Below are 26,362 nucleotides of genomic sequence, written 5' to 3' on the forward strand. Positions count from 1 at the left end.
TAGCAGAGGTTTAAACTCTAGATATTTGGCTTTCCACTCAGTTGGGTCCAATTCCTGAACCAGGTTTTGGCCCCTTCAACCCAGATCCCTGCCTACACATGTGAGTGAGGCCTCTGTCTCTAAAATCCCCACTGCTTCTTTTTACCTAGCTCCCACTGGTGACTCTGGTCCTCCCCTCAAGTGTCTAGCTGACCAAGAGATGTTTATTTCTGGAAAATTTGTCCAAGTGTCACTAGGTATGACTGACTACCGAAAGATGCCAAGTGTCTAGGGAACAGAGAATATTTTGAGTTAGGGGTGGGGGAGTGGTTATAGGGGGGTTTTCAGGAGGAGATTGAGCTGAGCTTTAAAGAAGTGATTTTACTTTTCTCAAATGATCTTAACATATCTATGAAGTAGACAGGTAGGAAAGAATGGGTGGGGAAACCCAGGCAAGGGTAATGGCATGAGCAAAAGCCTAGGTGTAGGCAAGTGCAAGGCATATGTTTGGATTGATGAGCAAATAAACCTGTATACGGTATAAACAGTAGTGAGGGAATAATACCTGGAAATGTGGGCCAGATTACAGCCTTGAAAATTTTGTTCAGAGTGAGAACGAACTTGTAAATCACCTAATCCAGTTTTGGGGGTCTTTTTGTTTGCTTGCTTGTTTGTTTCATTTTAAAGGTCATAAAACTGAGAGAAGAATGTTGATCAAGGTCACACAGTAAGAGGCAGAGTTAGGATTTTTCTGTGTACAGTATTCTTCCCATGTATTAGCCATCAGTATTTTTACACACATGGAATCATATCACAGGCAGCACTGATGGGAGAAAGTCATAAAAAGGCACCATGCAGCTTTAAGACATAAAAGAACAATACTTGGTTTGCTTTAATGGTGACAGAAGAGAAGTAGCTTACAGGCTGGTTAAATGTATTTAAGCTGAAAGTTCTCAGAGGCTTAACTGGTCTCCTAAAGTCACTGCAGCAGACAGGAACGCTCCTTTTCTCTGCGTCTTGTACGCTGTTTTCTTATCTCTCAACATTGGTTAAGTTCACCTCGTAGGAATTAAATGGCAAACCTGTAGCAAGTTCCACTTTTGGACATCACTTATAAGATATCCTTTTAAAAATCCCAGTCATAAGCAGGTAGTGAATGTCAGAGATGGGCTCTTAGACACACCAAGAGCCAAAATATATCTAAACAAACATACTGTCCACTAGGTGGCACTTAGAAGAATATCATATAAGCTCTTAGAAGAGATAAGAAACCCCTAAATAAACTTACTTTGTATACCTAGGAGGAAAATATTTTATTAAGTATTGGTCAACATCTTCTGGATATCTTTGATGTAGAAAAATTAAGGAATGTATTTGATTGCTCTGTGTATGTTTCAGAACACATACTAATTAAGTTAAATATAATTGACATGAGGTGTTATAAAGCACTTAACTTATGTCAGTAAACACTTAACAAACACCAATACTATCATCTAGGCTTAAATTGTTAAAGACAGAAATCATTGCGCATTGCATCTGAAAACACGTATATGATAGTCCTTCCTTTTGACAAAGAGCTTAAGATGAAGTAACGTGTGTGTGTGCACGCATGTGTATGTGCGCGCTTTAAGTTACAAAATTAGTTAAGTTCATTATGCTAGGCACTTTCTATTTATCATCTTTTTAATGCTGTCAACAAAGATATTGTTCCCATTTCTCATACGAGAAAACTGAGGTCTTACGAGGTCAAGTGACTTCCCTGGGAAATAACATTAAATATCAAAACCAGAATCCTTACACAACATTGTAAATCAACTATTCTTCAGTTAAAAACAACAACAACAACAACAACAACAACCCAGGAGCGTGAGCCAGGTTATTATCTGCATCCAAGTGCCTGGCATATAATAGGAACTTAAAGTCTATTGAATGACTGGGTTATAGACTCTAAGTAATTATATGGTTAATATAACTTACTCAGCAACTAGCTCTAAATTATGAAGAGATCTTGGGGAAGGAGGGCAAGGTCAGGAAAGATCTGTTTCAGATTACTTATTCCCTCTTACTAGACTTGTAGGTTAGAAGCAGTTTATTTAATACATTCTTCTCTCTTCTGCCCTCCACTAGAGGGTGCTCATAAGCAATTAGAGACAGGAATTGAGAAACAAGTGCCATTTTAATTCACAGCATGGGTGACTGGCCTCTGCAAATAGTTGACTTTAAAACAGAACTCTTGATTTAGTTGAAATAGCTGTTTTGGTTTAGAGTTGCCCTCCAAACAACAACTTGTCTGCCTGCCTGAGCTGGTACCTTTATATAGGTAAAGTTGACCATTCTTGGTAAATAGGTGTGGGAAAGACTGTGCTGCTAGGCGATGTGAGGCTGGTCTAATAGGGCGATATTTCTTGCATCACTTAATGCTCTTCAGTAGTATTCTAGAATTCTGAAGTAATTCAGAAGCTCTTCTAGTGTACTCACTAGAATCAATAAATAAAATTCAAGGATGCTGTTATTATCTATATATTTAGTTTATGAAAATATACCTTTTAGAAAATTTGCTTATTCTTTTGTAATAGGCAGCTCTTTATCTCCCTATGGTGTAATCTGGTTTTAGGGGCTGGGATGCAATAGAAGATGAAAAAAAAAAACTTTCATCTTGAGCACCCTCTTTTTGATAGAAAGAACTCAAGCTAATGTTGGACCAGTACAGAGAAGCATGAAGGTGGGTAATTATAATGTGAAAATTTTCTTTGTTGTCAAGAATCCTAGGAGATTAAAAGAAATAAACAAATCAAATCAGAAGCATTTTATTTTCACATGTATTTTCTAAATTTTTTTAGAAGTCTGAGATAATTAAAGCAAGGTAGTTATCAGTATTTTACAAATATCTATAGCATATTCGAAGAACACAATTTACATTATTTAGTAGAAAGACGTGGGTTAGGAGTCAAGAGAACATGCATATGCTATCATTCAGCAAATGTGTGACATGGGGCAAACAGTTTTACCTCTCTCCACCTCAGTTTCTTTCCCACATAAAAGGGAGAATTAGAATAGATCTTCTTATGAGAAGAAACTGCCTTTCATTTGGAATCTGTTGAGGGTGGTGGGACTAGTGACAGAAGTTTAAGAGTAAGCTGCTGATAAACTTCTCTCTGGAGATTTTCAGTACTAGCTTGAAATGAAGCAGGGATGCTTGACAGGAAAAGTATGGCAGCATTGCTTAACTCAGCTAAGGCTTGAAGATCTGTGGTCTCCTGGTTGAGATGCCAGCAACTGATGAATTCTAAGGATCCTTCCAACTCTAATATCTTATGAATCTAAAATGAAGCCATCTATAGCAGTCATTCTTGTTTCTTCCATCTCTGCTTGCTTGTATGATAGCATTTGTGTTTCTGCACATAGCAGAAAGCCTCAAAATTTGTTACTGTTGGTGTTTATTTCATCAAACCTTACCAACTTGTCAAATCAATTGAGGACTATAACACAGCAATGCCAGACAGAGAACACAGATTTTTAGCTATTTACACAGGAGTTTTGTAGATAATTGATCTTGACCTGTACATCTCTTATAATATTCTGTTGGTTCCAGATTATTATTAGTCACTTCCTTTTTAACAGTGTGTTTTTTTGTGAGGTGACTAAACTGCTATTTAACCCTGCTACAAGAATGTAATAGTGGGCTAGCCCAGACAAGTGGAGGTACACTTGGTAACTAACATTCTTAATAAGCTTGCTTCAACCTGCCACAAATTAAAAGCTCTGTGACTTTTCTAGCACATAAGTGATTTAAAAAAAAAAAAAGAAAGAAAGCTTGGATTGTGAATAAATAAGCTTTTTTGATTTGCACTCTGGTTGGCAGTAAATGAAACTTCAGCCTCATGATTTAATTTGGCTTAAAACTGCCTTAATAATCTGTCTAGCTGAACAGTGAGCATCTGAAAATTTTAAAGGGGTAATCCAGCAGTCATCTTTCAGGCTCCTGACTCATAAAAAGGCTTTATGTTGGTCAGAAATGCGACGTGGTTGAAATCTCCATGGTCTTTAGAGTCAAATCTGCTTTGCCACTTAGTAATTGATTGATCTTAGACAAGTTATTCTACCTCTCTAAGGCTGTTTTGTGATCTATGCAATCATGATTGTCTTTAATTTGCAAGATTGTCATGTATGGTAGATAATATATTATGTTAAGCACTTAATATATAGTGCCTAGGAAATTGATGGTGTCTAGGAGTAGCTGTTTTAATTAAGCCAAAGAAAGTAAATAATTACTATTTCTCAGACCGTAAGACAACATGTAGTAGGACCTTAATAGTTGTTTGATTGAATTCCTTTTAAATGGCTCTGAGATAAAACTGCCTGAGTTTGAATTTTGGTTTCTTACTCAGTACCTGTATGACCTTGGGCAAGCTTCTTAATCTGTGTAAGGCTTAGTATCCTCACCTCTAAAAAGGGGATTGTAATAATATCTATCTGGCAGGGTTATTGTGAGAATCAGGTGGAGTTAAGTATATAAAGCACTTTGCACAATACCAATCAATACATATTAAATTCTCAGCAATAGCAATTATTTTTAAAATATTTTTTAAACTACTGAGTGGTTTCATGGGTTATTGTGCACATTATTTCAAAACTTATCAAATGATTTACTTTAAAATATGCATAGTTATTGTAGATCAGTTATGCCTCAATAAAGCATTACTCAGTGATATGTGTGTGTGTGTAGTATGTATGTATTTTCTTCATTTGTGTTGATTGTGGTCAATGCTGGTGCCCAGTAGCAGTTCCAAACCTGGGTAGTGTTAATCATGCTGGTGCCTTGTCAGGATCACAGTCTTGAAAACACGGTTTAAAAATTTTTTTCTTATATTGATGTTCTTTTTAAAACACAATTGTATTTTACAAAATGATTTTCAAAAGATACAAATAGTAAAGCCATAATTTCAAAACTGTTGAGTTGTGTTACTAAATGTGTCACATGCAGGGTGAGGCTCCTGCAGGTGACTGAACTGAATTTTCTTAGTGACATATTAAGATCACAGTCCTTTAGAACTGGAAGGGAACTGAGAGGTCATTTATGTGGGTTGCCCATGTTTTATAAAAGAGAGTATTAAGCCTCCTGATAATTGGCCCAAGGTCTCATAACTTAGTCTCCTAAATTTTAGTTCAATACTCTAAAAATGTCTTAGTCTGTCATAACAGTGAGGAATAAAGACTACAAGTGTATATTTAGGAAAAGGCTAAAATGAAAATACCTTCAAGAACTAATTCATATGTTTAAAGAAAGCATTATTGAAAAGGGCCTAATATACACCCAAGGGCCAAGCCTAAAAATAATGATAATATTTGTCAGAGATAACCAGTAATCGATTATGATGGTTTACAGGTGTTATCTTTTGCACGTTGTTTTAATACTTCATTTTAGTTTGTTTATAAGGAAATTATGTAAGAGGAAACATTGAGATTCTAAAACTTCACAAAAAGATGTGGTTTGGGGACTTCTCAATTGTTTGAAATAATTGCCATTATTCATTATGAGAATTAGTTTCATCTGTACACATGGCATAGCCCAGAAGTTCACAACTTTTTGGTCTTAGAATTCTTTTGCACTCTTGAAAAATCATCAAAGACTCCAAAGAGCCTTTGTTTATATGGATTATTGACATTTGTCATATTTAAAATTAATATTGAGAAAAAATTAAATGTTTAAGATAACAATAATAAATTCATTACATGTTAATATAAATAGCATTTTTGTGTAAAGTAATTGTATTTTCAAAAAAATAAAATCAGTGAGTAGAGTGACATTATACACACTTACAAATCTCCGTAATGTCTGGCTTAATAGAAGATAACTGGATTCTCTTATCTTCTGAATTCAATTTGTTGTGATATATTGTTTTCATTGAAACATATGAAGAAAATCTGGCCTCCTACAGATCTGTAGTCGGAAAAGGGAAGAGTATTTTAATAGTCTTTTCAGATAATTGTGGCTATTCTTTTTTGATACTAAACCAGAACTCGATAGGTGATAGTTTTCTAATGGTTAGTTTCAATGTGGAATCTGGAGCCATAGCAATGTAGTTCTTGTACTTTGTTACAGTGAGATCCTTTGGTCTCACACTTTGAGTAGATTCATTACCCGTGGATGATTTTTTAACATCATACATTCTCTGTAATTTGAAGAATACTGGTCATCTGAGTTATGTGGATTTCCTAATGTTGACAGATTTCATTATATAATATTTTAAAAATCACATCCTTTAATATCACCACCTATCATATTAAAGAAGTCTTAAAGCAACTAGAAATAGACTTACCATATGACCCAGGAATCCCGCTCCTGGGCATATATCCAGAAGGAACCCTACTTCAGGATGACACCTGCACCCCAATGTTCATAGCAGCATTATTTGCAATAGACAAGACATGGAAACAACCTAAATGTCCATCAACAGATGACTGGATAAAGAAGATGTGGTATATTTATACAATGGAATGCTAGTCAGCCATAAAAACCGACAACATAACGCCATTTGCAGCAACATGGATGCTCCTAGAGAATGTCATTCTAAGTGAAGTAAGCCAGAAAGAGAAAGAAAAATGCCATATGAGATTGCTCATATGTGGAATCTGAAAAAAAAAAACAGAGCATAAATACAAAACAGGAATAGACTCACAGACAGAGAATACAAACTTGTGGTTGCCAAGGGGGCGGGGGGTGGGAAGAGATAGACTGGGATTTCAAAATTGTAGAATAGATAAACAAGACTATACTGTATAGCACAGGGAAATATATACAAGATCTTATGGTAGTTCATAGAGAAAAAAATGTGACAATGGATATATATATATATATATATATATATATATATATGTTCATGTATAACTGAAAAATTATGCTCTACACTGGAATTTGACACAACATTGTAAAATGGTTATAAATCAATAAAAAATGTTAAAAAAAAAAAAAGACACGAACCTGAAGGAAAAAAAGAAGTCTTTAAGCATCAGGAAGCTGTTGGGCTCATGGGGGCTGATAGTTTTCCAAAACTTCAATTTTTACTTGAAAATTCAAATTTTGTCACTGGCAATTAATACTGTCAAACTTGTGCCTTGAAGTAATAGACTTGCTCCCATTCATTTTGGAGGAAAACCCTGTCACACACCTAAATCTGAATAACCAGAGTTTGTCTGCCAGTCATTTAAGTAATAATAGTGTTTAATGGAAAAATTAGCTGATTTAGAACACAACTCAAAGAATTATACAAGTGCTTTTCCCTCAACACAACTGTCATTCTCTGCTATGCAGCAAGTCCTTTATGCATACTTCCCAGTTGTCACATAGAATATTAAAAGGCATATACTTTAGAGTCAAGCTTAATTAAAAGTAATAATTTTTGCCAATTCAACAGGGACATTCTTAAGTGAAATTGACATTTTTACAGCAAGTACATGGCACTGGAGCTTTTAGCACAATTTGGTGCCACTACCTTGCTTTGTGCTAAGGTACCAGCAGTTTTGCCCACCATTACTTTTTCACCTTCAGTGTAAAAACATAGTGAAAAAGTCAGATACCATCTAAGTGTTAATATAAAAATTAGTTTGACTTTGTGGAGCCCCTTTTATGATCTCAAGAGCCTCATGTCTATAAACCACACTTTGAGAATCATTGGCATAGTTATTATGTTTCTAGGAAAATACTAAATACTTCCTATAAAAAGAAAAGGAAAAAAACTTCAAATAGACTTTAAGTGTATTCACTAAGTGATGGAATATCTACTATGCGGTAGATTTATTCTCCTATAAGCCATCCTCAAAAAAAGAAAACTGTTAGGAGAGGTAGTGTCCACTTTTGTGAAAGAAGAAACCCAGATTTGATGTATAAAATATTGATTGAAGTAGTAAAACAGTGTCTAGCAAAAGTGAATTTGAACTCAGGACACTCTGACTTTAAAAGTCCTTGCTTTCACGAGAGTTAGAAGACAAGCTGCAAACTGGGAGACAGTATCTACAACAGATACATTTAATAAAGGACTGTTATCAAAAATATGCAAAGAACTGGTAAAACTCAACAAGAAAACAAACAACCCAATTAAAAAATGGGTCAAAGACCTTAACAGACACCTCACTAGAGAAGATACCCAGATGGCAAATAACCACATGAAAAGATGCTACATCATATGTCATCACAAAATGCAAACTGAAACAACAGTAAGATACCACTACACACTTAGTAGAATGGCCAAAATCCAGAACACTGACAACGCCAAATGCTAGTGAGGATGCAGAGCAATAGAACTCTTGTTCATTGCTGGTAGGAATACAAAATGGTACAGCCACTTTGGAAGATAGTTTGATGGTTTCTTACCAAAAAAGAATATACTCTTAACCATATGATGTAGCAGTTGTGCTCCTTGGTGTTTACCCAAAGGAGTTGAAAATTTGTGTCCACAGAAAAACTTACAAACAAATGTTTATAGAAGCTTTATTTGTAATTGCCATAACCTGGAAGCAACTAAGATATCCTTCAGTAGATGAAGGAATAAATGAACTGTGGCAATTCCAGACAATGGATTATTACTCAACACTGAAAGCAAATCAGCTTTCGAGCCATGGGAAAGACATAAATGAACTTTATGTGCATACAGTCAGCCCTCTGTATATCCAGGGATTTCCATCTGCAGTTGTTTGAATCCACAGATGCTGAACCCACACATGGAGAAGATCAACTGTATTTTGCCATTTTATATAAGGGAGTTGAGCAACTGTGGATTTTGGTAATCTGGGGCTGGGGGCCTGGAACCAGTTCCCCCTTGAATACCATGGTTGACTGTATTGCTGATTGAAAGAGACCAATTTGAAAGGGCTATACACTATATGATTCCAACTATATGACATTTTGGAAAAGGCAAAACTATGGAGATACAGCAGTTAGGAGTCAGGAGGAGATGAACAGACAGAACCTGGAGGACTTTCAGGGCAGTGGAAATGTTCTATATGGTATTATAATAACGGATAGATGCCACTATACCCTTTTCCAAACACAAGACACAACACCAAGAGTGAACCTTAATGTAAACAATGGACTTCGGGTAATTATGTGTCATTGTAGATTCTTCCTTGGTCAAAAAATGCACCATTCCAGTGAATGAAGTTGACAATGGGAAAGACTATGTGTGTGGGAGGCGAGGAGGGGCAGAGAGTTTAGGAGAAATCTCTGTTCTTTCCTCTCAGTTTTGTTGTAAATCTAAAATTACTGTAAAACAAAAGTCTTAATACATATATAACAAAATCCTATGACATTGGACAGCAACATTTTATGGTTATGTTGTTGAATGACATAGGAGTTTGTTTTTGTAGGATCAATTAGTCAGCGAGATTTTGTGCATGAAAATTCTATTTTTTTTTTCCCCAACCAACCCCTGAGTATCCAGATATACTCTCAGCTGTGTGGCTGGTGTGTAAAATTAAATAATAACATAAAAGAATCTTGACTTTCTACTGAATTTGTATGCGCTGCGTCTGCCATGATGGAGAGTCAGAGAATTACAGTGTAACATATCCATAAAAAATGGAATAAAGACTTAAAGGAGATTTTGAAATGAGTCACAGTTCTTCATTGTATTAAGTTAAAGCAATCTTGTGACTGAAAGATTACCATTATATAGAGGTTAATTAACTAATACGATGTATGTAAATCTAAATGCACATCTTCAGCTGTAAAGTCAAACAGACCTGCAGCCCTAATCTTTTTTTTTCCAATTTCTTGCAAAATAAATACTCCAATGATAAGAATGTTGACCATTTACAATTAGGTAACAATTTGGTTTCACATACATTATCTTATTGGATCTTCATACCAACTCTGAGGGAGAGTAGAGCAGATTGTGTTACTCTATTTTGAAAATTAAAGGCAGATTGTCTTACACCACTTTCTAAGTAAGAAAACTGAAGTACAGAAATTCTAAGTGATTTTGCCCACTGTCATTGGGCAATTTGAGTGCTTTAGCCTGCCTGGAGCCTCAGCCTTTTGACTTCACATCTATTATTTTAAGTTTCGATCTTGAGTTTCAGCAAACATTTACTTTAGCCCTAACTTCTTGTAGTCACTTGCTGAGTAACTGTTGTCCCTTCCAAGGGGTCCCTAGCAGATATGTACAGAGACTACATATAATCCCATCTTTACTCATTTGTATTCCTTTTTCTGTCCCTGTTCCTATGTGCATCTCTTGTCTCCCCAACTGGTATATATGTTACCTTAAAAAAGACACTTTGCCTAATATTTTAGTCAATGCTGGGCACATAGTAACTCAGAAATTCCTGACCTTTCAATTTCCTCAGTGCATTGTGATTAATAAGATCTGAAATAGAAGGAGGCAATCTTGGTCAGCTGTCAACTAAAGAGAAAGTGCTAGCCACTCTCCTCTTATATTTATGAATTATTAGTAGCCTTGGCAGAGGTTAAAATTGATAACTGTGGAGACCAACCCATTAAAGAGCAAGCCCATTTGTAGTTAACCATGTACCTTTCATAAGCACCTTCCTCTAGCTCCTCCTAAAATATGTTCTCTTTTAACTTACACATAACTGGGCTGTATGCCAAGGTAGTAGCAGTGGAACTTAGTCACCATTTCTCTTCTCCAAGTCCTAAAAATAATAACCATTGAAATGGTAGCAGCTCTTCTGCCTATTTCAGTATAGTTTCAAAGCCAGCTTTTACTTGCCTTATCCTATTTAACCTTTTCAAAAGTCCATTCAGGTAGTTAGGGCAGGAATTACTCACCTCAATTAATAAATGAGAGAACTCTAACTTAGAATAGAGAAATGACTTTTCCAAGATCAGAAGGCTAGGCAATACTTAAATTGAGACTTTTCTGGCTCCTCCAGGTCTCTTTTCCATTACACTGCACTGCTTCTGATTATCAGTGACATTTACCATCATTACTATTTCATTACCAGAGGATTTCAGGGTGGGGGGAGGAGAACTTTTTCAAATGAAAAATATTGTGAAGGCAATGTGGCTTGAAATGTAGCCTGTGCTTCTTATCCAACTTAGCTTTGCTTTTACTTGTACTGAAATGAAATAAATTGAGCTAATTGCGACAACTATGTTGATGAATATGATTGAATAGAAATAACAGAATCAATGCAGTTTTGCTTTTATTTATTTATTTTATTCATCAAGTCTTCTGGCATTTGTAAGGTTCAGTTCCAAAATATCTAGGTGCAAAAGCAGAGAAACTAAAACCTTTAACCATACTTAAGGAAAAATAACAGCAATCAAACACCTGTGATTTTTATCACTATAACCTATATGACAACGCACACCTCATATGATTGAAAATACCTGGATAATTATGTGACATTTGCATTTTATATTCCAGTATTTGTCTTCAGATAATTAGCTTAATTATAACACATATTTGAATTACAGTTATGATCAACCCACTATTGTGTCTGGTCCCTATGAATTTATAGATATTTGGGTTTTCTTGTGTATCAATTTGATTCCTACCTCCCCAAAAGTTACAATGGATGTTTTCAGTGTGCTAGTGATGCCCAATTTTATTTTGAATAATAATAAAAGAAACTTCACTTTATAACATCATTGCATTAAATATTCGTCATTTTCTAACACCAAAGAAAAATATCATCTTGGGGCTATTTAATATTGTTTTAATTAGTCTTTGTAGAGAAAGGTGACATGTACTCATATTTCTCAAATTTAATTTAAACCTCAGAGTAGCTATTTAATATCTGACCCACTGTAAAATTCAATAGAAGTAAATATATATTATTTTAATTCTTTTGGCAAAACTAGGCAGATTCTTTGGATAGCGTTTTAGATCATAATGGCAATAAAAGAATAAACTGAATGTCTAAATGCCAGGTACTGTGCTAAAAGTGCTTTACATGTATTATAGACTCATTGGTTATAATGATCTGAAATTGTGGATTTATACTGATTAAAGCATAAATGACATTGTTACCATGAATAGAAACTTTTTTTTAATGCCTTCAGCAAACACCCTTCTAGGTACCCTTTAAAAAAGGTGTATAGAGTACCGCCCTGGGAATTGGGAAACAGAAGTGTTTTTCCAATGAGAAAAGTAACAGACATCCTGGAATCAGAGAATATATATGATTAGCTTTATTTGAGGCTTTGTTACAGTTTCCTGGAGCCTCAGTCTGTTGTCTGATGGAAAAATAGCCTTGACTATTTCAACATCCATAATGGAAAAATTTCAAATTTTCAAAACCTTCCTTTGAATGTAATGCCGAGGCTCCTGGAGTGAACTTTCTAATCTGGCTCCAGAAATAATAGAAAATATCTAAAAAGTAAAATTCTTTTGTGAAACATAGTCTCATTTTGTTTACAAATGATGGATTCTACTTTTTGCAGATGTGTCTTGCTGAATCAGGGCTCTCCTATCCCTGCCATCGACTTACAGTGGGAAGAAGATCTTCACCTGCACAGACTCGGGAGCAGTCCGAAGAGGTAAGCCTGTTTGCCAGCTTTTCACTAAACGGAAGGCCTATCCTCTACTCACCTGCCCACTTCCTATTCTTTTTTATCTGCCAGAACAATGAATAGATAAAGTTAATGTAGCGTGAATAAAGTCTCAGTAAATTCTTGAAGGCAGAAACTTTCCATGGGAGATTATTGCTAATGTGCTCCTTCTTGTTCTGTAAGTTTCATGTTTCAACAGACAGAATTTGGGTAGATTGGTTGAAATGATTTTTACTTAGAAATGTCAGGTTAACAAAGGGATTTTCTTTGCTGCTGACTATATAGTTAAATACGTTTATTAGGATTGATCCTGAAGGTTTTGTAACTCATTGAATTGGAGCACCTTCTATGAGCCAGGCAATGTGCTTGATACTAGGTAACAAAAGTGAATAACAGTGTACCTATACGAAGATGCTCAGAGTCAGAGGTGATAGATTAGTAAACTTGTCACAACAGCATAATGTAATAAGTGCAGTGATAACAGTGCAAATAGGGTACTGTAGAAACAAAGAGGGCAGATGAGAGGGAACATGTCTGTGTATGTGATACGCCTGCAAGTGTCTTCATGAACCTGCACAATGTTAAAAGGCTACAAATTGCACTCTGTGTCCTATTATGATTTTGGTTAAGGGAATGGGAAGGAGACCCTAGACATTACAGTTTATCCATTTATCCATGACCTAAAAAGGTCATAATTAAATAGTACAAAAAACTCTTCTTTACACCAGTGTTTTTCAGGCTAAAGCATGATCGAAGTATTCAAAAGCTTGAGATAGTTCAGTAACACTTTTTTCCACTTACATTCTATGCAAGATGTGGTTGCAAATTTTTATTTAAACTGACTGTATATTTTGGACACTCATTGTGGAGGCTGTCACAGGACTTCTCCAGCCATCCTCTGAATATGTACTTAAATATGTGAAAGAGAATAGGGAATACATAAGTGAAGTTCTGGTCTTTGATCATCCTGTGAAAATGATAATTTGCTACTCTTGTTTTTTAACATTTTGGTATATCCACAAAGAAGTGAGGTTTTACCCCTGCTACAAATACTGCTATACTGTCTTCTTGGGCCTCTAAAAATGCTAATTTCCTTTAAAGAGCCCGCACTATTTTTTTCCAGGACTTTATCTCACTAATTCTGCACGAGAGAAAAAAATGATACTGAATTTCACTGCTTGGTAGAAATTGCCAGAAATAATTTATTAAAATACTTCCTTCTAGTGTTTGAGTATATTTTTAATGGCTGTAGTAGGTTATGCTTCAACTCTTTAATGGATAAATCTACTAACATTAAAAAGGTAAAAAATAGCTCCACCCAAAATTCTTTATTTTATGCCCTGAGAGGTGAAAGATACATATTTTACCTAATTTTATTTCCCTCTCTCACCCTTACCATTATATGTGTTACTTGGGCAGTCTCTTCAGTGGAAAGAAGTTAGTGTTGTATAGTGAGAAATAGTGTTTATGAGGCTGGCATACACTTTAGGTTAATTACAGAAGAAGGTAGAGTGGGGTTAGGGAGCTTTGCAAAGCTAAAACAGTCAAAGTCTTGGGAATATCTTTAAATCTGATTATCTGGAATAAGTCCATTGTTTTTCCTTTCCTGGCTAACTGTAAATACCACCTCCTCCAGGGGCCTGTGAGAAATGGGAAAGAATCTGTGACTTGGTTTTTATGTTGTCATAGAATTGTAAAACTGGAAAGGATTTTTTATTTGATTTGCACTCTCCCATCCATCATCCCACATTCACTTAAACATTTTTTTAATGTCTTCTACATGCAAAACATTAGGACCACAGTCTGTGTGCTAAAATAGCTCACTCAAAATATATCTGTGTTTTATCTCCAGTGGCAGGATTCTGCCCTCTTGAAGCAACTAGTTCCATTGTCAATATCTCCGTCTGTTGATAGCTGCTTTATATTAAACTGGAAGCTTTGTCCTTGTAGCTCCAACCAGTGGTTCTGCGTCTTTCTTCTGGTTTTAACCCCTCTTTTACATGACTGCATGTATTTCAAGACAACTGCCATTTTACTATTCACTGTTTTAAGCCTTGAGTTAGGAAGAAGATATTTGAAGGGAGTAGTTAAATTCAAGTTTTGAATTTTATGCCATTATAGTTATCTCCTCTAGTTGGGGGAATTTTGTTTCTTATATTCTCCTTCTAGCCCTACATATATATTTCCCTTACGAAAATTTAACATTTTCTCTTTTCTTCCCATCCTACCCTTGCTCCTAAGTCCCCTTTCAATGATCTTCCCATGTTTCTGGGTATGTAGATAGGTACCTTTCTCTCATCCCAGCTGCTTGGGTTGGGTAGTATAGACACCCCTGGATCCACGCTCCTTGGGAATTGTCCAATCCTCAATTGATAGTGGAGGAGCAGAAGGGGTACCCCAAGAGTAACAAAAGAAAAAATTTCAAATGTAGTTCATGTTAAAACTGTTGATTTGTAACTTTAGTTGAGGAGGCATCTATTGAGTGCTCACTATGTGCTAGTCAAATGAATATAAACTGAAAATTTCTTATTATATAATTAATGAGAAAATTGAGATAAGCATAAGATACTAGAGGAGAACAAATATTGGAGGGGTGCTGTAACTTTCAACAATGGTTGTAGGCAAAAGCCTTATCTGTAGCCCTAACACCTAGTATAGTGCCTGGCACATATGAGCCACAGAATAAATCTTTGTGAATGAATCTTTTTTCAAAAAGAAGAAGGAGAAAGGCAGGGTTGGTGCTAAAGCAGTGGCAGCTGGGTTGAATTATAAAGAATGAGTAACAGTTAGCCAAATGAAGAAACACGGAAATAGTATTCCCTTCAGGGGAAACAGCATGATCTGATGTAAAATATGGGGAGACATGAGTGCACTTTGGTGTTCATGAAAATAAAGTGAGAGACAAAGAGAAGTAAGAAATGAGGGATAAAGTAGGGAATGATTTTTTTTTCCCCCAAATAGACATGTTAGAGATGAGCACATTGGCTGCTGTGCAGAGGCTAGATATAAGGGAAGCAAGACTGGAAACAGACAAATCAGATGTGAATCTATTTTAACAATACAGGCAGAAGATAATGAGATCTTGAAGTAAAACATCATTAGTTAAAAAGAGAAGGAAATGGATTCAAGATATATTTTGTTGGGAAAATTAGTAGGACTGGTGATTGATAAGATCTGTAGGAAAACAGAGGAAGCAGTTAAGAATACCTAGGTTTTGGTGTCCTTGACAGAAAAGATTCATTCAGTAGTCATTCAGTAAATTCTGATTATATATCTACACTATGCCTGATACAGGAGTAAGTGCTAGGAATATGGCTGTGAAGAAAGCAGTCTTTCTGTAAAGGAGTTTGTGCATGACAAAATGAAATTGAGCACAGATAGTTGCTAAAAATCTGTTTCAAGTTTTAAAAGTTGGTGAGATGAGTGTTTTGCTTGACCACATAGGGTGCAATGCCACATACTCACCACAGGCAAGCAAGTTAAATAATAATCCAGTTCCTCCTGAACATCTCCATCTGAATGCCCACTACAGATTCACTCTGTTCAAAACTGAAATTATCATGTCTTCCACAAAACCCATCTCCTCGCCCATATTAATGCTCATTATCAATCCAAGCCAGAAACTGTTCATTCTAGTCATTGAGAGTCCTCTATTCTTTGAAACTATCCAAATTGATCTGATGCGCCAAGATTTTTATGACTTTTTTTTGACTATTCAAGTAAGGATATGTTTATATCAGTATCACATTTGCTAATATGATAGTTGAGAAGTTTGCTGTTAGAGTTTGTTCTGCCCATTATCTTGATTCTACCCTCATTAGCTTCTCCCACAACAGGAGAAAGTTAAGCGGTCTCTCTTGCATTTTTTATTCTCTCCCTCTTTATTGATTCCTTCTCTTTCTCCTAAGAACATGTTCAAATCTTCCTATCCTAAACAAAATATTCCTTCAAACTTGGCTCCCCCTCAAGCTTTAGCTCAACTTTTGTTTTTTTCACAGCCATGCTTCTTAAAGTAATCCATACCGAATGACTCTTATTTCTTTGTCATCTGTTCACCTAACTCAGTACAACGTAGCTTTTTTCTACCATATGACTAAAATTGAATTTAGCTGTTAGACCTAGAGAAAGAAGAACAAATAAAACCTAAAGTTAGTAGAAGAAAAGAAATCATAAATATCAGAGCAGAAATAAATAAATAAAATAAAATTAAATTAATTAAAATAAATAAAATTAAAACACACACACACACACACACACACACACACACACACACACACACACACGAAAAGATCAATGAAACTCGAAGCTGGTTCTTTGAAAAGGTAAACAAAGTTGATAAACCTTTACCAGATTCATCAAGAATAAAAAAGGAGAGGGTCCAAATCAGTAATATCAAAAATGAAAAGGGAGAAGTTACAAGTGACACCACAAAAGTACAAAAGTCAAAAGAGACTAATATGGACAACTATATGGCAATAAAATAGGCAACCTAGAAGAATTGGACAAATTCTTAGAAATGTGCTATCTCCCAAGACTGAACCAGGAAGAAATAGAAAATACTAACAAACCAAATTACCAGTAATGAAATTGAATCAGAATTTTAAAACTCCAGACAAACAAGTCCAGGACCAGATGGCTTCACAGGTGAATTCTACCAAATATTTAGAGAAGAGCAAAACCTATTTTTCTGAAACTATTCCAAAGAAGTGCAGAGGAAGGAACACTTTCAAACTCATTGTATGAGGCCAGCATTACCCTGATACCAAAACCAGACAAAGATATCACAAAAAAGAAGATTAACAGGCCAGTATCACTGGTGAACATAGATGCAAAAATGCTTAACAAAATATTAGCAAACTGAATCCAGTGATGCATTAAAAGGACCATATACCATGATCAAGAGGGAATTATCCCAGGGATGCCAGGATTTTTCAGTATCTGCAAATCAATTAATGTGACACACTACACTAACAAGTTGAAGAATAAAAACCACATGATCATCTCCAGTAGATGCAGAAAAAAGTTTTTACAAAATTCAACATTCATTTATGATGAAAACTATCCAGAAAGTGGGCACAGAGGGAACATACCTCAACATAATGAAAGCCATATATGACAAACCCACAACTAACATAATACTCAATAGTGAAAAGCTGAAAGCATTTCCTCTAAGATTAGGAGCAAGACAAGGATGCCCACTCTTGCCACTTTCATTCAGTGTAGTATTGGAAGTGCTAGCCACAGCAATCAGAGAGAGAGAGAGAGAGAAAGGAGAGGAGAGGAGAGGGGAAGGGAGGAGAGGAGAGGAGAGGAAGAAAAGAAAAGAATCCAAATTGGAAAGGAAGAAGTAAAACTATCACTATTTGCAGATGACATGATACTATACGTAGAAAATCCTAAAGACGTCACCAGAAAACTGCTAGAGCTCATCAGTGAATTCAGTGAAGTTGTAGGATACAAAATTAATATACAGAAATCCGTTGCATTTTGAAATACTAACAACAAACTATCAGAAAGAGAAGTTGAGGAAACAATCCATTTACCAAAATACCTAGGAACAAATCTACCTAAGAAGGTGAAAGACCTGTACTTGGAAAACTGTAATACACTGATGAAAGAAATTGAAGACGACTCATACAGATGGATAGATATACCATGTTCTTAGATTGGAAGAATTAATATTATTAAAATGACCATACTACCCAAGTCAATCTATGATTCAATGTGATCCCTATCAAAATACCAATGGCATTTTTTCATAGAACTAGAACAGTTAATCTTAAAATTTGTTCATAAACATGAAAGACCTTGAGTAGCCAAAACAATCTTGAGAAAGAAGAACAGAGCTGAAAGAATCACACTTCCTGACTTCAGGTTATACTACAAAGTTACAGTCATCAAAACACTGTGGTACTGTCACAGAAACAGACACACAGATCAGTGGAACAGAATAGAGAGCCCAGATATAAACCCACACACTTATAGTCAGTTAATCTACAACAAAGGAGACAAGAACATAAAATGGAGAAAAGATAGTTTCTTTAATAAGTGAAGCTGGGAAAACTGGACAGGTACATGTAAAAGAATGAAACTAGAACATTCCTTAACACCATATACAAAAATAAATTCAAAGTGAATTATAGACCTAAATATGAGACCAGAAACCATAAAACACTTAGAGGAAAACATTGGCAAAACACTCTTTGACATACGTTGTAGCAATAGTTTTTTGGATATGTCTTCAAAAGGAAGGAAATAAAATCAAAAATAAACAAATGGGACCTAATTAAACTTGAAAGCTGCTGTACAGCGAAGGAAACCATTGACAAAATGAAAAGGCAGCCTACTAAATGGGAAAAAATATTTGCTTTGACTGATAAAGGGTTAATATCCAAAATACATAAACAGCTTGCACAACTCAACATCAAAAAAACCCCAAAACTGATTAAAAAATGGGCAGAAGAACTGAATAGGCATTTTTCTGAAGAGGAAATGCAGATGACCAACAGGCATAAGTAAAGGTGCTCAGCATCACTAATCATCAGGAAAATGCAAATCAAAACTGCAATGACATGTCACCTTACACCTGTCAGAATGGCTATTATTAAAAAGAACACAAATAACAAATGTTGGCAAGTATGTGGAGAAAAGGGAACCCTTGTACATTGTTGGTGGCAATGTAAATTAGTGCAGCCACTGTGGAAAACAGTATGGAAGTTTCTCAAAAGCTAAAAATATAATTACCATATGACCCAGCAATTCCACTCCTGGGTATATATCCAAAAAAGAATAGAAACACTTATTTGAAGAGATACATGCACCCAAATGTTTATAGCAGCATTATTTACAATTGCCAAGATGCGGAAGCAACCTAAGTGTCCAACAATAGATGGAGGGATAAAGAAGATGTGGTTTATATATACTATGAAATACTACTCAGCCATAAAAATGAATGAAATTTTGCCATTTGCAGCAACATGGGTGGACTTGGGCAGCATTATGCTAAGTGAAGTAAGTCAGACAGAGAAAGACAAATACTGCATTGATACCACTTATTTGTAGAATCTAAAATGTACAACAAACTAGTAAATATACCAAAAAAGCAGCAGACTGACAGATATAGAGAATGAACTAGTGGTTACTAGTGGGGAGAGGAAAGTGGGGAATGGCAAATATAGGGGTAGCAGTTTAAGAGGTACAAGTTATTATGTATAAAATGAGCTATAAGAGTATATTGTACAACACGGGGAATATAGCCAGTATTTTATAATAACTATAAATTGAGTATAACTTTTAAAAATTGTGAATCACTATATTGTACACCTGGAACTTATGTAATACAGTATATGAACCTATACTTCAACTTAAAAAAAAGTTTGGGACAGAAAAAAACAATTTTTGTAAAATACCATACTATGCCATCTCTTTGTATAAGTCACCCTCTGTAATGGTGATGCAAACATGCTTGCCCAAAGTCATACAGAAAATGGCAAAGTATTCCACACAAGGTCTTTTGATTATAAATTCAGATTTCTTTATCTTCGGTTTTTTTGTTTTTTCTTTTAGTCATAATGTTACCAGAGAGTCTGTTCTTATCTTGTCACAGAACGAATTTAGAGATGAGACATGGGGGTCAAGAAAGTAAAGTGAGGCTTTATTAAGCAATAGTATGCTCTCAAGGGGAGAGCAGTCAGGCTCAGTTGAGCGGCTGTGCTAAGTTTCTTTGGCAAGCTGGTTACCATAGGATGTAAAAATGAATGGGCGGAATATTTATTCATTGGGGAGGGAGGGGTTTGGGGTATTCCCTGACTTTCATCTCAGCTCTACCTTCCCAAGGGAAGGAGGAGGGATTTTTGTCCTTATTTCGTCTTGATTGTGTCATGGTATTGGTGCATGATAGATACCTCTTACCTGCAAGGCCAATTTTATTGTAATGAGGGCATAATAAACAAAAAGTTACTTTCAGATGCCAAAGATTCCTGCCTTTTCTCACCTTTCTTTGCCTCCTGGACACTTGTTGCCCCAAAATGTGTGGTTTCTTATCAGTATGGAGGTTCCTGTCTTTCTTTGCATGCCCAAAAGGACCCCGTTGTTCACAAGATACATGGTTTATTACCATTTGACCTGCCCCCCTTCTCTGCTCGTATCTAGCTATCTCCGTGCTGTAACAATAATTCCATACTGTCTCTTCCTTAATTCTCATCCTGCAGAACCTGTTTACATTTCTTGTCTCCATTAAAATTTTCTCAAACTTTGCTTCTAAAATCCTTTCTCTTAATTGACTTTCTAATCTTTGACAGCTGTCTCTCCATCTATTTTACTTTTTCTCTTTCTTCACCAATTCAAGTATTTACATATATATATATTGTATAAACTTTTATCCTTATCGCTGTTCTTCATTTATTTTTTAGCTGAGTGATCTTATTCACTTCTCTAACCTCAGCTATTGTTTATATGCCAGTCATTTCCAAATTTCAGTCTTTTCTGGACCTGTTTCCTGAACTCCCAATTTTTTTTCCAGCTACCTACTAGACATTTTTACCTGGATGCCCAACAGCTTCCTCAAATTTACTCTATCTGAGATCTGGATTCAGTATTCTTCCTCACCAGACCTGACCTTCCCTACCCACTCAGTCACCCAAACTGGAAATTTTGATACCTATTTGCCTCTTCCATTTTTTTCTTTTTAAACTTTAAGTCTAATTGGTCAATTCCTATCAGTTCTACTAAGGTATATTTTTAAGTCTGTCTCCATTCAATTCCCATTGCACAAGTATAAGCTCTCAAGTCCTCTCACTTGAAACTTTGAGATAAGTATCCCTTTTTGTGTCTTCAGGTCTATTTTGTCATATGCTACCAAGCTACCACAAACATGCACACACACACACACACACAAACCCATTAGAGTTTTTCCCTCGAACAGTCCTCTGCCTAAAAACCTTTAGTGATTTCCATATTGCCATCAGAGTAAAGTCCAAATACCTTAGTATGCCAATTTAAGAACCGCCACAGTCTAGTTTTGTTGGAACTTCCTGGCTTTACAGGCAATTCACATTCCTCTTCCGTACACAAAGTTGATGATTCAGTTTGTTTTTTGAAATTCTTTACTGATTTTTTTTAAATATCCAATTCATTGCTTGAGTCTTTTCTCTGCCTAAAGTACAACTCCCTCCCCACCAGTCTTCCATTACACACACTTTACAACATTGATATCTTTTTAAAAGATACTTGTTAAATATTAGCACTTCCATGCGGCCTTGTACAGCCTTCTAAAGTAACTAATCACCCTCTCCTTTATTGTCCAGTAGTCTTGGCTTATACTTTTATTGTATCTGTTATCACAATGAAAAAGACATATTTACAACTAAATATGACTTCCTTTAAAATGGGAATTTCTTAAAGTCTAGAACCATGTTTTATCTCTGTATCCCTAGCTTTTAATCTGGTTCTTCACCATAGTAATTAGTGAAAAGAATATCTGCTTCAATTATAAGTTTGCCTTATGTATGTATGAGTTCTAAATTTTTGTCTCAAGCAGTTTTGTTACCATCTTTTCTAAGAAGTTTGCCCTAATTCCTCCCACTCCCAGTGAGGTAAATGCTCTCCTCTGAACTTACCTATTGTAAAATAATTAGGTTTTATAATTATCTGTATGTATATATTATATGGTATTCCTTGAGAGAGCATAGACTATGTATCTTTCACCCAGATCCAGGCAATGTAGCACTTAGTAGGATTTGTAAATATTTGTTAAATGATAAAGGAAATAGATGAATGCAATAAACAGCTGAAATAGAATCACCAATTTTTTTAGCTGTTTTTAAAAGTTCTAAGTAAATAGCTTCTTTGGATTGAAAGAATTTTAGGGCAACCAAAATGACTGAACCAAGAGATTATCTATTCTCATCAGCAAACATTAATGAAAAAAAGGATTGTTTATCTCATTTTTTAGAAAAAGCTTTTCCTAACCTGTTAGATGGCTGATAAGAAAATGTGAAGAGATTGGGAGTTCCTTATACATAATTAAGTAGCTCATTCTTGCAGATACTTCAATAATTCATATTTGAAATATACTTTTTTCAACAAAATCGGCTTTTTAGATACCTCCCTTTGAAGATTATGATGTCGTAGGATTTTGCTTGCTGTGATCTTAAGAGAATTAGGAATTCTATGCTTTGTGAAGACAAAATAATGTGTTACATAGGCACAAAATCAAAAATCACTATCCTAAGTATAAGATGAAGTCCTATTGTTATGGAAATAGGCTATTGTTTGACTGAAAATTAGATTAGAATTGAGAAAGGATAAATGTGCAGGAGTAAGGTAAAAGCGGTAAGAAAAAAAGGTGACATATAGAACAGTCCCTTTCTTTTTCACTCCTGTGTCCTCCAAATGTCCTTCTTAATCTTGTGCCTCTTAAAGGAAAGTGAGTACTAGGCAAGACTAACCGAAGGCTGAGATAATAGCTTAGCTGACAGAAGATGTGAGGTTTATTGTACTGGACCTTTGTTTCTTTCCACCTGCCTGTGAACCTGGCTAAGCACCCTAAGGAAACATGTAGGGTACCTTTTAGATCTTGAACCTTTGACTGTTTCAGACTGAGCCTCAAAATTCAAGGGAAGTTCATGCTCCAGATATTTGCCTGCAAGAAACACAGATGAAATTCAAGTATAGTTTTGGTCGTAGTAAATGTATTATTTTGAAGAGGAGTCTCCCTCTCTGCTTTAAAAATGAGAAAGTGTTTTGAATTTTTTTTGTTTTTTTGTTTTGTTTTGTTTTTTCAGTTTTTTCGTCAGGGGAGGTAATTAGGTTTATTTATTTATTTATTCTTAAAGGAGGTACTGGGGATTGAACCCAGTTCCTCATGTATTCTACTTCTTGAGCTATACCTTCCCCCCTGTTTTGAATTTTTAAGCTGTTAAATTGCAGAAATCAAGAGGAGATCTTCACTCTACAAAGCAAAACACTAAAGTACCATTAGGATTGCTAATAGAACCAAGGCTTCTGTGAGAATAGCAGGTAGATATTTAGCACAAGGACCATTCTTTTTATTCACTAAATAAATATGTGTACATTAGTCAAACCATTGGAAGGGCTGTCTTTAAGATAAGAGGGAAAATGTTACAATTACATTAATGCTTGATTATGCCCAAAGAGGAAATGCTAAGCCTGCTGGGTCATATGGAGTAAGTATCTTGGCTTCCTCATTTGGAGCTGATAGACTCACTAAATTAGTAGTCTTAAAAATTGTTCCATAGTGTTCTGAGAGCGTTCAGAGGTACCCCAGCCGTCAAAGGAATATGAGGAAGAAAAATCTAAGCCTAGGAGCTTTAGGTTCCAACCTGAGTGACCTTTTATCTACTGTATGCACTATAATTTTACATAGTATTTTGCTTGGGGCTAGAAGTAGGAGATTACTATGTGAAAAGAAATTTGAAAACCAGTGATATCTAGAATCTCTTCCAGCTTTAAAGTCTATGACTCTATGGCTGAACTTTAACATCCTCTCTAGGCAAGTTTTATGAGTCTTTGATCCTGTTTCTTTTAATGCATTTTCATAATTTAAGTACCATAGCACCATATTTTAAGAGAGAGAAACTTCATTTATTAAATGGTCTTTGTAGACTTTATTTATTGAACATAGTGCAGACAAGCGGTTAGCCAGATACCTTGCTAGGACCCCGTTCTTATCCAAGACATGAATAGTTCTCAGTATTCCCAATTCAATTTGGATGTTTAAAATCTTGGTATTTTTGAAATCCCCTTCTAACTTAGAGATCAGGAGTCTAGTTCAAATTTTGAAGCTGGTATTTTTCATTGTAATACCTTATATCTCAACTGATGTTGCTGAAAACAAAATAAACAAGTTTATTAGTGTCCAGCATATAGTAAATTCTCAGTAAATGTTTATTGAGTTGAAGCATCATTGTTACACCTCATATTTAACAGCCTTCAGCTTACAAAGAGTTTTCAAATATAGTGTATTTCATGTTATTTTCCAATAACACTGTGAGGATAGTGTACCATATTTCCCTAATGAGAAATGTGATAGCCAGTACAGTATGGAAGTGGCAATTTGAAAATGCTACCATTGTTTCTGCCTGACAAATATAGAGTCGTGTGAGCCTTTTGAAAGACTTGTATAGCTTCTTTGTCTCTGACCTCTTCAGTTGTGCCCATTTCTTCATTTATTAAGCAAATACTTATTGAGCACTTAATTTTGCACTACAGGCTGGGGATAAAACAGACAAAAATCTCAGTCTACATTGAGTTTGTGGACATCCTTCATTTTCCCTCAGCCTCCAACCTTTAGTCTAGGGGTATCACAGTAAGTTTAGAAATATATGTAAGCCTTAATTTGAAAAATATTAAGCTTTACTCTAGCAAATAACTTCTCATTTAATAAAATTTTTATAATGGTGATTTTCTATTGTGATTACATAACATATTTTGGAATCGATTTCCTAAAGTCAATATGAAACTAATCAGGACTTTCCTTAAATAGCAAAGCACCGATGTTCATATGGTTAGTGATAGTGATGGAGATGACTTTGAAGACGCTTCCGAATTTGGGGTGGATGATGGAGAGGTATTCGGCATGGCATCATCTGCCCTGAGAAAATCTCCAATGAGTGAGTATTAATAACTCTTTGAGTCTAGCATTTAATTCTCCCTCCTAGTGCAGAAATTTATAAGGAACAGTGAACTTAAAAATCTCTTACTTTGAGGTTTGGAGAGAGAAAATATAGCAAGCAGGCATTATTCATTAGAACTTGAGCCTTTTGAGTTTTGATTTTAAGACCAGCCATTCGCAATGCTTTAGTAAAACTCATTAAAAATGCGAGGGAATTTAACTTTTGTTTCACTTGTATAATTAATTATGAGTTTGTCTCTTTATCGTAAACCTAGAGATTGATAAACAAATAGCTATACTTTTTGTGACTGTAGTTAATTTCCACACATCTTATTGGAGGTACCAGTTTTAACAATAGTAATATTACTTTTCCACTCACTGGTACCCATCTTTGGAAGGAAAAAGTAAACTAAATATGTCATCTGCCTCACTTCCACCTTACAAGAAGCATAGTGTAGAATCATGTGGTGCTATATACAAAATGACCATTAAAATAAGTCTGTAAATGGCTCATTTACTCTGTGAAATTAGGGAACTTCTATGGACAGAAATAGATGTGATGTTTACATAAAATTGACTATTTTCCTGAAGGTTTGGTGAAGCCTTCTAATGTATGTCAAGTTAAAATGTCTCCTCAGATATATCACAGAAGCTAAAATTTAATTTTATTTCCTCTTTATTGATTAAATATATTTCTTATATGTGGGATTAGATGTTATGTGGTTTGTTTTTTGTGTCTATTTGTTTTGGTTTTTTGTTTTTGTTTTTTCTTTTGTTTGTTTTTTAGTGCCAGAAAACGCAGAAAATGAAGGAGATGCCTTATTACAATTTACAGCAGAGTTTTCTTCAAGGTAGGGTTAGGACATTAACTATATAAAATTGATGTTCTTTTAATGCTACTGTGATTTTTCTGGAGCAATTTAATCATAGATTGTTTTTAATTTCTCCTTAAAGTATTCAAAGGATACATTTATCAATTTATGTAGTCCTGATAGTGAACACATAGTATTCAAGTCAGATAACTAGTGAACTATTTATGCCACTTCAGAGGTGTATTTATCTTATCTCTGTATCTTCACAGAAGTGTAATAAATGGATTACTAATTTAATATCTTGACTATATTTCCAAAAGGACTAGGAAAAAGGATACTAATTTTTAGTATACCCTAGGACAAACAAAATATCTTTTTAAATATAATACTAAATAAAAAGATCATTTAAAATTTTTAAATTTA

The 26,362-nt window shown here is 35.1% G+C and overlaps 1 protein-coding gene across 3 annotated transcripts in view; it reads left to right on the plus strand.

The window, feature by feature from the left end:
* Positions 1-26,362, plus strand: part of FAF1 (Fas associated factor 1) — a 378,065-nt gene that overhangs the window by 224,504 nt on the left and 127,199 nt on the right. For all 3 annotated transcript variants that reach the window (XM_031684245.2, XM_006200466.4, XM_072974476.1), the window contains 3 exons: positions 12,386-12,481; positions 24,999-25,125; positions 25,915-25,978. In XM_031684245.2, the coding sequence (XP_031540105.1) occupies positions 12,386-12,481; positions 24,999-25,125; positions 25,915-25,978 (287 nt within the window). The remainder of the gene's footprint in view (positions 1-12,385; positions 12,482-24,998; positions 25,126-25,914; positions 25,979-26,362) is intronic.

Source organism: Vicugna pacos, chromosome 13 (genome assembly GCF_048564905.1).
Source record: "Vicugna pacos chromosome 13, VicPac4, whole genome shotgun sequence".
Lineage (NCBI taxonomy): Eukaryota > Metazoa > Chordata > Mammalia > Artiodactyla > Camelidae > Vicugna > Vicugna pacos.